This window comes from Chironomus tepperi, unplaced genomic scaffold, assembly GCF_022539635.2.
Source record: "Chironomus tepperi strain 1889 unplaced genomic scaffold, CSIRO-AGI_Ctep_v1 contig_319, whole genome shotgun sequence".
NCBI lineage: Eukaryota > Metazoa > Arthropoda > Insecta > Diptera > Chironomidae > Chironomus > Chironomus tepperi.
This window is the reverse complement of record NW_027226441.1, coordinates 226,446-241,968: the sequence shown is the minus strand read 5'-3', so window position 1 is coordinate 241,968 and position 15,523 is coordinate 226,446. Positions and strand designations below refer to the sequence as shown.

General features: G+C 29.1%; 3 protein-coding genes across 4 annotated transcripts; all 3 read right to left on the bottom strand.

The window, feature by feature from the left end:
* Positions 1 to 316: 316 nt before the first annotated feature.
* On the bottom strand, positions 317 to 3,487 carry LOC139092976 (UDP-glucose 4-epimerase-like). Of its 2 annotated transcripts, none has more exons than XM_070643553.1 (4): positions 3,366 to 3,487; positions 1,625 to 1,731; positions 1,270 to 1,547; positions 317 to 1,206 (listed from the first exon to the last, which is right to left on the bottom strand). In XM_070643553.1, the coding sequence occupies exons 2-4, from the start codon at positions 1,701 to 1,703 to the stop codon at positions 487 to 489; spliced, it is 1,077 nt and encodes a 358-aa protein (XP_070499654.1). In that variant the 5' UTR covers positions 1,704 to 1,731; positions 3,366 to 3,487; the 3' UTR covers positions 317 to 486. The 2 variants fall into 2 exon arrangements, with proteins under 2 accessions (XP_070499654.1, XP_070499655.1); XM_070643554.1 differs by having other exon boundaries at positions 1,625 to 1,745; positions 3,366 to 3,444.
* Positions 3,488 to 4,187: 700 nt separating this feature from the next.
* Positions 4,188 to 14,326, bottom strand: Cka (Connector of kinase to AP-1). Its single transcript, XM_070643548.1, has 6 exons — positions 14,056 to 14,326; positions 13,668 to 14,002; positions 8,963 to 9,164; positions 8,671 to 8,895; positions 8,395 to 8,613; positions 4,188 to 8,312 (listed from the first exon to the last, which is right to left on the bottom strand). The coding sequence occupies exons 2-6, from the start codon at positions 13,932 to 13,934 to the stop codon at positions 7,054 to 7,056; spliced, it is 2,172 nt and encodes a 723-aa protein (XP_070499649.1). The 5' UTR covers positions 13,935 to 14,002; positions 14,056 to 14,326; the 3' UTR covers positions 4,188 to 7,053.
* A 389-nt stretch (positions 14,327 to 14,715) lies between these two features.
* On the bottom strand, positions 14,716 to 15,331 carry baf (barrier to autointegration factor). Its single transcript, XM_070643586.1, has 3 exons — positions 15,172 to 15,331; positions 15,049 to 15,107; positions 14,716 to 14,990 (listed from the first exon to the last, which is right to left on the bottom strand). Exons 1-3 carry the CDS (start codon positions 15,236 to 15,238, stop codon positions 14,844 to 14,846), a joined length of 273 nt encoding a protein of 90 aa, XP_070499687.1. The 5' UTR covers positions 15,239 to 15,331; the 3' UTR covers positions 14,716 to 14,843.
* Positions 15,332 to 15,523: the final 192 nt, after the last annotated feature.

Sequence of the window (15,523 nt, the reverse complement as noted above, 5' to 3'; positions counted from 1 at the left end):
CTATTAAGCTCACACAAAATCGTAGAACCAACCTCTCACTCCCCTTTCCCTATAAACAGAACGTAATAAGTGAACGAACTCCATTAAAATTGAAGGAGGATGCCATCATTTTGTCCCTAAAAGGGAGGAGGAATGGGTGCTCCCAATCCACCCTCCTCTCCTTTCCTGTACACGCCCCTATTTTTAGTGTTATATTCTAACTTAAATTGCAATCATCATTATATTAGACATCATTTATGTATGAACAATCAATTTGTAAGTTTTAAACAACTTTCCATAAAGCTCATTATGAAAGTTTGTAAGATACACAAAGCAATGAATGTTTTTATTCATCTTAAAATAATAATTTTATTCATATGAAAAACCGTACAAACGTGAATGGAAATTTGCAAGTAAAATGCTGTATAAAAACGAAAAATATAGAAATAAGAGCATCTCCTTTTAAGTTGAATACAGAAACCTGAATTAGAATAATTTAAAGTAAAATCAATGTCCGTTAGTTTGAGCGACATCAGATTTATATCCATTTGGGTTTAATGTTTGCCAAAGCCAAAAATCAGCACACATTTCCTCTAATGTATGCTTTGCCTTCCAACCCAACTCTTGTTCTGCTAATTTTGGGTCCGCATACATTTCACAGATGTCACCTTCACGACGTGGAAGAATTACGTAAGGAATTTTAACTTTATTGACAGTTTCAAAAGTTTTTATGAGTTGAAGAACGGAAACTCCTTTTCCTGTACCAAGATTGTAAAACTTTATACCGAATTTGCCTGTCTCAAGTTTGTTCATTGCAGATACATGACCTGTTGCAAGATCCATTACATGTATATAATCACGTACACCTGTTCCGTCTGGTGTGTTATAATCATCACCAAGAATTGTGACAATATCCTTTTTGCCAATTGCTACTTGACTAATGAATGGCATCAAATTTGTAAAAGGTTTTGTTGGATCCTCTCCAATTTTTCCAGTTGGATGTGCCCCGACTGGATTGAAATATCGTAAGGCGATAATATTCCATCGTTCATCTGCTTTTGACAAATCACGAAGCATTTCCTCAACGAAATATTTTGTTCGTCCATAAACATTTGTTACACTTTTGCCAGTTTCATTTTCTTCTGTTATTGGGAGCTTTTCCGGTTCACCATATACTGTACATGAGCTACTGAATACCAAATTAAATATGTTATGTTCTTTCATCATCTGAAAAATAACATCATCTTAAATTAATGTCCTTTGTCTCATTTTACAAAGCATCAAATTCACCTCGAGTAAATTAATCATTCCAATGAGATTATTTTTGTAGTATAAGAGTGGAAATTGCATAGATTCGCCTACAGCTTTCATAGCGGCAAAATGAATGACTGAAGCAATATTATGTTGTTCAAAAATTTTCCTCAAGAAATCAATGTCAAGTAGATCGCATGGATAGAAGACAATTTTCTTGCCGGTGATTTCTTCAACACGTTGAAGTGCTACGGATTCTCCATTTGGGCCTTGAACACAATTTGTAAAGTTGTCAAGAGCAACAACATCGTATCCAGCTAGATAAATAATAACAAAAAAATATATACATATACATAAAATATGTAATTTGCTTCATATAAAGTTGCCAACTTGCCATCCAATAATGTCACAATACAATGACTTCCGATATAGCCTGAAGCTCCTGTTACCAAAACGCTGCCATTGTTTGCCATTTTTCTTTATATCTTCTTTGTGATGTCTCTAATGGAAGGAATCTGATATTAATAATAATGGCTATCAAATAATGAATGGTAAAATTGCTAGGCCGTCGTTCATAATTGACATCTAGCTTTGATGAAGAAGATGCAACCGGAGGCATCTACAGAAATTTTTCGAGGATAAAGTTTTCTTATTTTTAGGGATTTTAAATGCCGATTTTTGGAATTTATTTTTCCAAAAGCTTTGTCAATTGAGGAATACTTTTTTGTCCAGGAGGGTTCTAATTTCAAAAACCTTCTCTGGCTAAGCGTCTGGATTTAAGATGACATTCGAGTTTTATGGTCCAAGTTAAAAAGATACAATAATGATTGTGATCCATTTAAATCTGTGGTTACAAGGTTTTATTAATTCCAAAGCCGCATACGATTCAAGGCATTTTCAAACATAAAAGGCGGCATAGGTTGGCCACCATTGATTTAAAGATTGACTATGGGTTATCGATACTCGACTTCCTTTCCATTTAGACATCACTTGAAATTTTTATAAATTAAGCATTTCTATTTATTTGATTCAATGCTCATGTTTCGAAAGGTAGATGACACTTCCGTAAACATGTTAACAAAATTGAAACAAATTGATTGATAAATCAATTTTCAAATGTTTTTCTGTTATCCAAGTCTGAGCAAGCTGAATAACGTTATTTTGTCTCCATGTATTGCAAGGTTACGACAAAAGATACGTTCTATACCGTTCTATATTGAATGGATATCATGGTGAAATTTATTGATATTTTTTGGAGCTAAAAAGAATCACAAATCTCGTTTTGTTGTCAGACTCCCGTTGGCTATTAACATTTTAAATCACATTATGGTAATTATCTAATAATGGAACGTTCGGAAATTCCGTAACGTTCAAAATTCAATTTTTAGACCTCCTTCTCTTCTCACCATAACGCTTTGCAACAAAATTGAAACCCACCTCCTCCCTTAAGCGTTTCGTAATTTACGAAAAATCCCCAAAGCGCTTTAAATATTCTCTAGCTAGGTGGAATTCGATACCAGTTTATCTTTTTTACGTCAAATGTCTCTTTTGTCTCCACACATTTCTATTCTTATTGATTATATGTGAGACTGTGTTACGATCGGAATAAAATAGTAAGATTCCTCAATATTAGTCAACAGTTATGCCACGTGATTTAAGAATAACAATATTGAAAGATCACGATTCCTTCCGAGAATCTTGGAATATAAAATTCCACAATGATGCAATTGTATAGAAATTTTAATAATTGTAAAGCTTTAATATATCTCTTATTATCTGCGACTGCTTATGATTCACAAAAAAGAGAATCTTCTTCATTTCTTTAAGTGTCATTAACACGCATCGCAGTTATGGCCACGTCAACTTCTTTTCGAAAACTTCTTGAAATTTGACAAAAGATTTAATTTTAAATATGTTGTAAATTTTTCTAATGAAGTTATAATGGATTTTTAATTTGCATAAAATTGTCGGCACTAAAGCTATAATATATTTTTGTTCTATTATTTCATTGCTATTCAAATTATTTATAATCTATTCAATGACTTTATCACATTTTTTTTATGAATTAAGTTAAAAAATTCTAAACTTTTTAAAAAATTATATTTTTTATAGAATTTCCAAAATGATTTATTTACCTTTTGTACTTCAAAAAAGTAAAATTTACAGCATTAAGGTTTCGCACAACAAATCTAAGCTGAGGTAAGGCAAACACTAACTAACGCTCAAATTGAGAAACTCGTTCTTAACAGAAAATATAAAAAAATTATTTTTTGTTTCTGTTGTAACATGAAGAATACACACAATTGGAAAGAGATAGAAAGCACGACACAGCAATTATCAAAGAATTCTTTCATTTCGATCATTCATTTTCCATGTGTAGTGCTGCATTGTCTGGCTTTTTACTCTTTTTTTGCTTTTCTCTCTCGCTTGTTGATGAATCGTCTGCCTTTTTCGTATAATTCGTTACGTACTGTTAACTAAAGACTATCTGCATTCAACGTGATATTGCCATTTTACAGGTGTGTTAGAACAAATCACCTGCTATTTAGTGAGAATGGAGATTATTTTTGTAAAGTTACGAGAATCGTAGTTGAAGAAGCTTTCGCTCTATTATGTTAGAGCTTTGTCAATAACTAAAGCTTTGCTCAACTTCATAGATCTACATTAGAATGAAATATTGAATCTGTAATTAATAGAATTAGTGCAACAGATGTAAGTTCCAAAATCCTTTCCTTAAAATTGCCACGAATGGAGTCCAGGTCAATGTACCAGTTTTGAATCAATTATCGAAGATGTTTGACAATTTTGATTCCTTAGAAATTCCGTCGTTCATTGAATTTATCAATTGTGCGATGAAGTCCCGTCCAATAAGTATAAACTTGAAGCTTTGTAGCTGAAAAAGAAAAGAATGAATTATTAATAAGTTGTAGCTTAAATTTAGAGAAAAATGTCAATACTTTTTGATATTAAACAGTTTATTTTTTTTTTTTATTTTTTTTATTCATTTTTCATTTTTGAAATATATTTAACTATACACAAGATGCTTCCTCATTTTTTCTGTTTATTTTTTTTTATTATTTTCATTTTGTTTGATTTCTTTATCATCGTTATCATTTCAATTATACTAACCAATTTATTGAGAAACTGATTTAATAGATTAAGATGATTTACATATTTTTCTCTGTATTTGAAATTTTTTTTCACTTTTTTTTCTTGTTTCATAACTTGTCCATGATGTCTAAGTCCTAAAATCAGACAAAAAACTTTGCCTTCTTTATTTTTTTTCTGTATGACTAATGAATTTTTTCAATTGTTTTCTTTCAAATAAAAAATTAACTTTTTGAATTTATTAATTTTGTTTAGATGAATGGAAAATGAAAATGAATATCCAGCGAGAAAAAGCTTTTAATTTTTTAGTTTCAAATAGTTTTAAGCTAACTAAGTTTTTAAATTTTGTTTACTTTTTTTTTTAAATTGTCTAGGAAGATTGGGAGGATATACTGACTAAGGATTGGAAAATTCATTAATAAATTATGAGCAAATTTGTTGAATTTTTTTCTTAAAACTTAAAAAATTCTTTTTTTAATGCCAAAATAATTTTAGGATCAAAAAGTTCCAATAAAAGAATAATTAATTTGTTCATATTTTTACTATTTTTTGCTCAAATAATTTTAATGATTTTCCATCCCTAAGTCTAGTAATCCTATAAGATTTGTTGGTGCCACTGAATATACATTTTCATTTCAACATGATATTTTAAAGACTGGAATTATATTTTCTTTAGCATTCTTATATTTTTTTCTACCAAATGTTTATTTTGACCAAGAGCTTAAAACTTATTTCGATTGTTTTACTTTTTTTTAATCTTTTCAATTAGAATTCATATAATATTTTCATCTCTCAGTAAGTGTTTTTATGAACAGAGTTTTCTTTTCTTCTTATTAATTATTTAACTCCTATTATCAATTAATTGGTTTGAGTTTTTAATTACACAAAAATGAGTTAATTTCATCGGTTTATAGAGACCATACTATTATTATGTAACAATTCTGCTTAATTTTTTCCCACTTTCTTGTTATATTTTTGTTTTTTGTCAACATAAAAAATATCTTTTTGCAATTAATTATAATTTAATAATAATGTTAAAGGAGAAGAAATGAAATTAATTTAACTATTCAAATTGTACAGAAAATATAAAAAAAAAATCATCATCTGCATTGGCGCGTCGTGTAAGCACAACTTCACATAATACAATTGATTCTAATTTGTATCTTAAGAATGTGCTGCTAAATAAATAAAGCTGTTAATGGAAAAGACGCATGGATAAAAATATAAAAAAAATTCTAATAGGGAAATGCGCCAAGAAAGTATATGACAAAGATTCAGTATTATCGCACTTTATTAGAGAATATATCATCATCATCATCATCATACATAACTCCTTTTAAGGATTTCATTCGTCCATTATAAATTAAATGACTTAATTGATTTGATCCTAAAATTATGCTCTCATTGTCCATTAAAAAATTTTCATTTCATTTTCATTTTTATGATTTTTTTTTGTGTTAGATTCTCTAGTATAACATTGAAGTTTTTTTTTAGATTTTTTTTTTTATTCATTTTTTTCCTTTAATGTTTAATTTAATTATGTATGAGTTTCTTTGTGATACTGAGGATATAAAATCGACCGTCAATTCTGGTCAATGTTGAAACAAAATATTTTCTGTTATCGACCCAAGTGATTTTAATCCCATTCAGAGTGATTTATTATTTTTCCTATACGCTACATGATGAAAAATCGGCATTTCTACTTGTTTTTTAGCCACACATAATTATCTTTTTTTTCCTTTAAAATTTATGTATTTATAGCGAATTTCTAATGGAAAAATAATATATAAAAAAAGGAAAAGCTTTTTCAGAATAACAAACGTTTCACTTTTTGTATCATTATCATATTAAAATATGCTACGCATCATACTTTTTTTTTGTCCTGGATTCTCTTATTTATTTCTCTCAAAACTCAGCTATGTTCATCTCATCATTATTTTTTATATATATTAATAAGATATATTACTTTTCTTCATACGAAATAAATTGTTTTAATCTCTTTTCACTTGTTTTAATTTTTTTGTGATCAGTGTTTTTGTTTTTAATTTATGAAAAATTGGCGGTAGTTAAGTTTTTCTCTTCATGTTAATATTATTGCTATTCATGTTTTTTTTTCTTTTTTTTAATTAATTTAATTCAATAATCATAATAGTTTTTATTCATCGTTTTCTTGCATCCTTTTTTTATTATCTTGCATTCATTAATAAATTAAACTGATAAGGAAAGCAGAATGCCTTTCCAAACATATTCACACCAAATATTATTATACGAACAGTATTCTGTTCGTCAGTTCCATCATCGAGCATAATTCGGGCATCTGTAAAAGCTATTCGAAACTATCAAGCTCATAATTTTTTAAACCGTTTATTATGGTGTGAATATGATATGAAATGAAAAAGTATATAAATATTTAATATAATAATTGAAAACAATTTAATGGCGATAGTTCACTGATTTTCTCTTAAAATGTTTCACTTTACCACACTCAGTAACACATCTAGTTATTAACAAGATGGCGTGCTTTATAATAATTAATAATAATAATAATGTTTATTTACTTTTATTTTAAATCGCTGTATATTACCGATAATCAGTAGGTTTAGTTATGTGTGTTTTTTTGGATTATTAATTATCAGTAGTATCATTATTACTATTATTTTTTTTTTGTTTATCATACTTTTCATATTATTTTTTTTCATCATCTCATTATTAAGATTAAACGAACACTTTTGCAATTGCATCAGCGCCAGCACTGGCGATAAATGGCTTTGTAGGATGGAATGCCACGTCTAGAATGCTTTCTTCAAATTTCTTCCGATGAGCCGTTATCTCTTGCACGCATGTCTTTTTATTTGCAATATTCCATAATCGTATTGAACAATCGTGTGAACCACTTAATAAATAAAGTCCATGAACATCAATTGCTAAACTTGTTACAGCATCTAAATGTGCGACCATTGCATGAAGTAATGTGCCGTCGTTTACATCGTAAAATCGAATCCATCTATCTTCATGTGCTGTTATGATTATCGGCATTGTTGGATGTGATATAATACGATTAATATATTTTGATGGATCTGTTGGTCCGGACATTCCATTTGGTGTTAACTTTAATAATGGTTTGCCCGTCTCTACGTCATGGATTATTGAGACTGCACTCTTATAACTCACAACTATTTTATCTGTTTCATCACGAACAAAGTCGACAGAAGTTGGAATTCCTTCCGTTTCATTACTGTATGTATTTAATAATGGGATCTTTGATTGTGGTGACCAGAGTTTAACAGTACCGTCTGAGGAAGCAGACACAAGATTTCCTTTCGTATGATTTACCGCGAGTCGCCACACAGCATCCGTATGACCCTCTAGACTGCATTTTAGAACGTCTGGATCGTAACTGTCATAAGGATCTATATTAGAGTTAGGTAAATTCCAACAATTTATGACACCATCGACTCCTCCAGAATAGCATTGATCACCATTTGTGGACATTGCAAGACATAAAACTGGTCCGTTGTGAGCTCTAAATGTATAAAGTGGTTCAACATCCAACGATGCTGATTTCTTTGCCGGAACGGTTTTCTGGAGATTCCACAATTTTAAAGTATGATCCTCAGATCCTGTTATTAAAACAGATTCTTTCGGATGAAATGCTAGTGCTCTTACACAATCAAAATGACTACGCAATGTATATTTTGCATTCCAAGTTTTACGATATGACTCTTTAGAATTATTGACATCGTAAGTCGATTCTGATTCATTGGTCACGGTCAATTCTGCCAATTCGCCAAGACCGAGGCTACTATCAACTTCTTCATCATTAACGCCTGGTCCCATACCAGTCATTACACGCCTTTTCATAGATCCATCATTGATACGCTGATTATTGACAACCATATTCATATTGGCATCTTCGCCTTCAGCTAAACGATTCAAATCATTCAGCACTTCTTCTGCTTCAGCATCTGCATCATCTAAAATATTTTTACATAACATTATCAATCTAGTCCATAATACTTAAATAAATTAAAGTATGATAAAATAACAAAGTCTTACCATCATTTACAATTACACCTTTGGTTTTCATTTTTAACTGCTTTATATCGGAGTCACTGCCAGTTACAAGATCCATATCATCACCCATATAATCTTCTTCGTCCATTTCGACATCGGCGGGCTCTAGAAAGGCAAAGCTAGACATTACAGCTGCTTCTGTGTCCAATAAGAGAGCATCGGCCATAGCTTGCTGACTCTTTTTTGCCGGTTGATCGCGTCCTATGATATAAAAATTGTTTTCATTATCATATTCGCTGCTTTCTTGTGAACACAAACCTTGGGATTCACTTGCGCGCTTATTATTAGTCTCAGTACCGTTTACATTTGGATTTATATTTTCCTCTTGTTCCGCATTGCCTAATTTCAATAAATTTCTGGTACACTTTGAACGTACATCAATTATTGTCTCTGTCCACCCAATTTCTTTCAAATAATTTTGAAGGCGTGCACGTCCACGCTCCCACATTTGATTTGTTACAGGACTGTATGGAAAATCTGCATCTAAATTACAATAACAAAAGCGTCAAAACAAATCAATTGAATTAAATGCTATAATAAGAATAATTACCTGTAGCAATTTCATTCGCTAAAGCCTGTTCATCAGGTGATTGTGTTAAGTCAATTGTCGGTGGATCACATCCAAATTTTAAGCGATGAAACTTTATGCGTTCTTGTCGTAAAGCATATTCAAGCATTTTAATTCGACGTATCAAGTCTGAATGTGTTGTTTGAAGACCTTTTCGTTCGCCTAACAGCACAGCAATTTTTGACTAAAATTAAAAGAGTGAAAGTTACATATTAATTAAAAGCAATTCAATTATGAAAAAAAAATGAATAGGGGTTAGCAACTCGACTTGCAAATGTAAGAATTGAGACAACTTTTCACTGTTTTTGGTCATTTTGGTAGAATTCCTTTAACAAATTTATACTACAGAGAGAATTTTCTAATCATTTAAGAATTCAGAAGCACTGTCCAATGTAGACGTAATTTTTTCTCGGCTAAGCCTTAAAGATAAAAACATAGCTAATCACGAATTCGTGAGTAAAGTGTTAAAAAGTACCTTAATTTAGAGTTTTGTATACTAAAAGCTCAATTCATGACATGTCATAAAAATGCTACCCTGAGAGAGGGTTGAAAAATATTTGTTCTACGTTGGTTATTTAAAATTTGAGCTTTTTATTATTTCTGTTGACATTACTCTAAAACACACCTTTATTCATTTACATAAATCCACCAAAAATAAAATTACGAATTATAAATATGAACGCAAACTGAACATTTCGTATCGACTGCCAAACGAAAACTGTTAAAATTGTCGAAATAACAAAAGATTAACAAAAAAAAAACAAAAGAAACTTTCAAATTATTCGAAGATAAATCATAAAGAAAGAAAAACTCTTCTTCATTATCATTCGGTTTTCAGTGAAGAAAAAAAAAATTTCACTTAAAAACTCATCAAATAAAAAAAAATGAACTCATGAGCATATGGCTTAATTAAGCTACTACAAGCTACTACTCTTATATTTTTCATTTCTTTTCTTTATTTCTTTCTCGCATACTTTGGAAAACTTCTTATTACTGCTTATCGTTTATATTTCAACTAAATATTTCGATAAATGAGAGCTTTTTAGTTTGAAAGATATAGAAAAGAAAATTAATATTTATGAAAGGAACTGATACGAGGAATCTAGATTAAAATTAATTAATTATGTATCCATCAATAAGCGATATTTGGGCTGTTTACATGAATATCTCTCATTTGCCACCCTCACTCCATTTTTTGACTACTCGAATTTACATTTATTAGGAAAATAAATCTAATCTTTTTATCCTCTACAAAAAAACATCGAGCTACCATTATTTTAGACTTCAACAGATGTTCAAACAAAATGCTTTTACTGAACGAATAATTTAATTAGGTGTGTTCATAATATGTGTTAATTTCCAAATGAATTTCAATGGAACAAAGTGTTTTGATGCATTTATAAATAAATAAGTCTTTTGTTGGATCATTATTATGTCATATTATAATTAAAATGAGACGTTTAACTGCTATGTGAATAACTCTTTAAAATTATTGCATTGAAATTAAACAACTGTATAAAATTGATAATATTAATTTATCCTGCATATAGCTATTATCGTGATCATTTAGTATACACACGGTTTCTCTAACCATTGCATGACATCAAAAAAATGTGATTGCAAACGTCGTTCATGTTGTGCAAACATTTATGAAAGAAGTGTTTTCCTTTAAAGATTCTACATTTATTGTTCATGTATGGTTGGTTGGGTCTAGTAAAGGAATATGGAAGTAAAAGCACTTTGATGAGTACGACAAGCAATTTGTTGTTATTCAGTCGTGAAAAAAGAGCTTTTTATTTACCACATATTTTTTTATGTATACTCATTCATCTCGTTAACATTGTAGTATAAATGATGACACATATCATTTTTTTCAAATAACACGGTAAATTTTCTTTTACAACCAGTCAAAAAATACAATTTCAGACTATATGACGTCAGCCAATTTTTTTCGACGAGTGTGAAACACATTTTCATTATGAATGAAAATTCCAAATTTTAAATAATTTAAAGAATTCAAAAAAATACTTCAGATTAGTTTAGATAGCAGCAAGTTTATATTTTTATTTTATAAAATAAACATTCTACATTCCCATCATTTAACTCCCTTGCATCGCTCGGATATAAATATTAGTCTATTTTAGAATGTTTAGATTATTTACATTGATATTCAAGTATTTTTTTACTTTTTTAATCTGGTTGAACACTTTACATTCCAGGTAAGGCACATACATAACATTTGTTTAGTTTATTTTCAAGAATACGTAATTTAATGCAAAAGATTTTCAAATGACAGATAAAGGATGAAATTTAATTAAATTTTTATGAATCGAAATGCAGCACTAACACAAAAGTTTATGACAGAACATGTCATCAAGTTATTTTCCCACTTGCATTTCATAATATAAGAATAAAAACTTAAATTTTTTATTAAAAACAATGAGCTTAAGTGTTACAGAACACAAGTCGTACTTTATACTTTAAGAATATGATTCTCTATAGGGGAAGAAAAAAGGCAGGAAAATCGATTTTTCCAATAAAATTCTTTTTTTTAGTTTCATTTATTTTTTTACTCTTCGCTTTCATTCTATTTTCATCAACAAAAGCCACACACTAAAAATATGATTATTATTTATTTTTCATTGTTCTTGTTATTAATCAGACTCAACAAATATATGAGCTATTGATGAACGGTTGCGAAAGGAATACGGAAGAATGAGTAGCAGGGAAAAAATATCAAAACGAATTTCACGATAGGCTTTATTTCTGTTTTTTTTGCACATAGTTCTAAAAATAAAAATATATAGCTAAAAACATCGTATGAATAAGGAAGGAAAAACACTGAATAATGACAGGTCGTTGACGCCGTTGACAAAAAAGTAAAGACCGGTTGTGATTTTTTGTTTGTAATGTTTTTAAAAATTAGCCAAAATCATCAAATTATCTTAGAAAAACTAAAATTAAAGTTTTTTAATGTGTTTGGAAATATTTTCCATTTTATCAAATTTCATACTTGATTCTCTTCTTATTGAGTTTCAAGGACAAAATGATGTTAATTATATCGAACTTCACAAGCGTTTCATGTGTTCAATGAACTTTCAAATAACTTAATAATTGATAAAACGTAATAATTTGTAGAACGCATTAGAACAATAAATTAAGGTAGGTTGTAGCTAAAAAATCAATTAATTTGACGTCAATCATTGCGATAGGTCTTGAAATGCCAATAATCAACAAGAAGATTTAAATAATCTTTTTTTAAGAAGAAGTCACAACAAGTTCTCTTGTTTATTGTTCTTTATCATTCCAAGAAGATATTCCGTTTATTGTCTGTTTTTTAAAAAACCACAATAATAAAGTGTTAAATTTCATAAAGCTATTATTAAATAAATATTGACTTTTGCATTACTCTAACAAGAGACAAATGTCGATTTTCAGGGCAATAGTATTAAGGAACTATTTTCTTAGAGAATGAAAAAGCGAATATGAACGAAAAGAAAAGGTCATGGTGAAGACTGAATTTTTCCGTTGATAGGAAGGTAGTATATTATATTATTTTTTTTGGAGAGAAAGTTAAAATGAAGAGCGAACGAGAGAGGAAAAATTTTCCATTCAAAAAATGAGTAAAACATGAATAGAATGTTGATGCAGAGCAGAAAATATTACAAGTATTCAACTTGTGCATAGAAATAGAAATTTTAAGTATGTTGTATATATATGATCAATGGGATTTTTTCTTTATTTATATCGATAACAATTAAGTTTTATTGAAATGCGCAAAAACAATTGAGGATAATTACTGAGTTGTCACCAATTAAAAATGTGTAAACATCACTCAATTAAGCATTTTAATCATTCCTTTGTTTCATGTCAATTATTAATTTAAAGTTATCAGAAGAGAACTGAAAACAGCCAAAATAATAGGAATGATTAGCTTAATAGACGGAAGTACAAAAAAATCCTTATTGAATAAACATCTGTGATATGCTCATGATGAGAGTATTGAAGATGATGTGTAAAATTTAATGTCACTTAATAAAAGTGATTGTAGGCAAACTCATTTTTATTTCATTCAGATTTTCTTCTTATTCATATATTTTTTCTTTCCATCTTCTTACTTTTTTTTCAACCGATATGGAGATGGTGACATGAGGAAAAGCGAAGTGTATATGAAGAGAAATCAGCAAAAAAAAAAAAGAGAATTGAAACATCCACGTTGACGAATCTTCTTCCTTCATATTTTATATGTCAATTTAATTTTACGAAAATAACGAAAAAGTTTCAACAAAAATCAAACATTATTTAAATCACTTTCAAACATATTGAAGTGCAGTTTTACAAAAGTAGTGCTGAATCAATTTAATTTTCAAGTCATTAGAAATGAGAAAAAAAAGGAAAAATGGGCGAGATAATTTTCTTTTCGAGTAACATTTCCCGTTTCAGTGACTTATAGTATAATACATCCAAGTTCTCATCAAATGAAGCTAATGTAATCAAGTTTTTAAATTAATGCAAATGTAGAACTGTAATTTTGATAACAACCTAAGAGTAATGAAATTATCGCTTTTAATCTCCCTGTCACTGGAGTTTTCGTAATATATGGCCGTGAAAAACAGAAGGAAAATGAGATGTTTTTGGTTGTCTCAGTGATATGGAAAAAACCAAATGATAAATAATTAAAACATACCTGTAACTCGGCTCTATCTGTATCCCATTGTGAGCGTTCAGCCTGAAACCGCTGCCATTCGTGCTCAATAAAATGCAAAATTCCGGGAATCGTATATTGAGGCTGAATATTTTGAGCATTTCCATTGCTTGGGTCTTCAACTACTTTGTCACCAGTCGCTATATTATTTACGCGATTTTGACCGACACCAATTTGATTTTGAGCACCATTTAGTGAATTTTCATCCATCATTTCTGTGTCTATGTCTTGTCTATTGATTATTCTCATTCCCTCATAGCTTCATATTCTTGAAAAAATACTACTACTATTTTCAATGCAATCTGATTATTTTCCTCCTAAAATAAAATACTATCCAGTTTCTTTTCGTTGTTTGCTATACTGCAAATACCTTCTTTTTAACACAAATCACTAGAAATTATTTGAAAATGTGAATTCTTTTTTTTCTTCTTTATTCACTTTTTGCTTTTTTTCTTGCAAAATTTTCAATTACTAATTAAACACAATAAATGTGTTGAAAACACTCAGATTTCCACTTATTCCTTTAGATAATATGCTTAATTAAAGTTTATTGATTATTTAAGCCCGCTTTTTACACATTTGAATGCTTTAAAATAATATTTAAATTTTAATTTTTCCTGAACTTCAATTCTTCTCACAAGTTTTTTGAAATATTGCACGCCCTTTTTCGCCATTTTGTTATTCAACGCGTTTTTCTCCAATTTTCTTTCATTTTTGTTTTCTTAATTTTAGACATTAAAGCACTGCTATTGAATATTTATTTTGATTTAAATACTTTAAAACTTCTTTAAAATGTATTAAAAACTAAGTTATTAATGGTGTTATTTCCATATTTACGGTTAATTATAATGTTTTTGTAAAATTTTAAAATGTTGACTTGATATTTTTTCAAACTTGTAGCTTTCAAAATAACCGTTATTTTTTGAATTTTTGAATTTCTTTTATCTTGACTATAATCCTTAATTATGAAATTAAAAGCATTAGAATTAATTGTCATCAAAATATACTTTATTATACAGAAGATTTAACATTTATTTTGAAATAAGAGGAAGTTTATTTTGTGTTAATTTAATTATTGATGAATTTAATTTGTTTGTTAGAAATTAAAATAATAGAAAAATATATGCAGATTTCAAAGAGATTTATTTTTATGGTGATTTACAAGAACTCTTCGCACCAGTCATTTAGGCATTGATAGCAATCTGATGCCTGTTTGGAATTTGCATTAATTGTATCCTTCATCCATTCTTTAAATAGCTCAGCATCTTTTTTGAGGATTAAATATTGACCTAACACAGTGTATGCCTATTGATTTCAAGAAGTTAATAAGTGGTTTCAAATTAATTAATTTATGTCATTTTACCTTATCGAATCCAGCGGTTTCTAATCTCTTTCCTAATGTTTCGCCAATGCCTGCTAATTCTGTGAATTTGAAAATGCGCTTAATTTTCGTACTTTTATGAAATTCGTTATCCTTTTTAATTACCTGTACATGGCTTATCTCCCATGGGTTCTGCGACAAAATTACGATGCTTTTGAGATGTACTTGACATTTTGATTATGAGTATTTGTATTTAAATAATTTATTTCTTAATCGGCTTGTTCCTGTTTGTTGCTGTTTTCGTTATTTTTTATTTCGAAGGAAAATTCGCTACGACAGTTATTTTCGAAAACCTGTTTTTTGAATTTTTCGAAAACCGTTGGTGAGAATTTCTTTTAATTTTAATTACTTTCAAATCACAGGTGCGTAGTTAAAGTACAAATCTCTTTTATTTCATTTATTTAAAATTATTGCTATTCTGTTGTTCCACAAATAAAAAAATGTTGAAAGTCTTTGT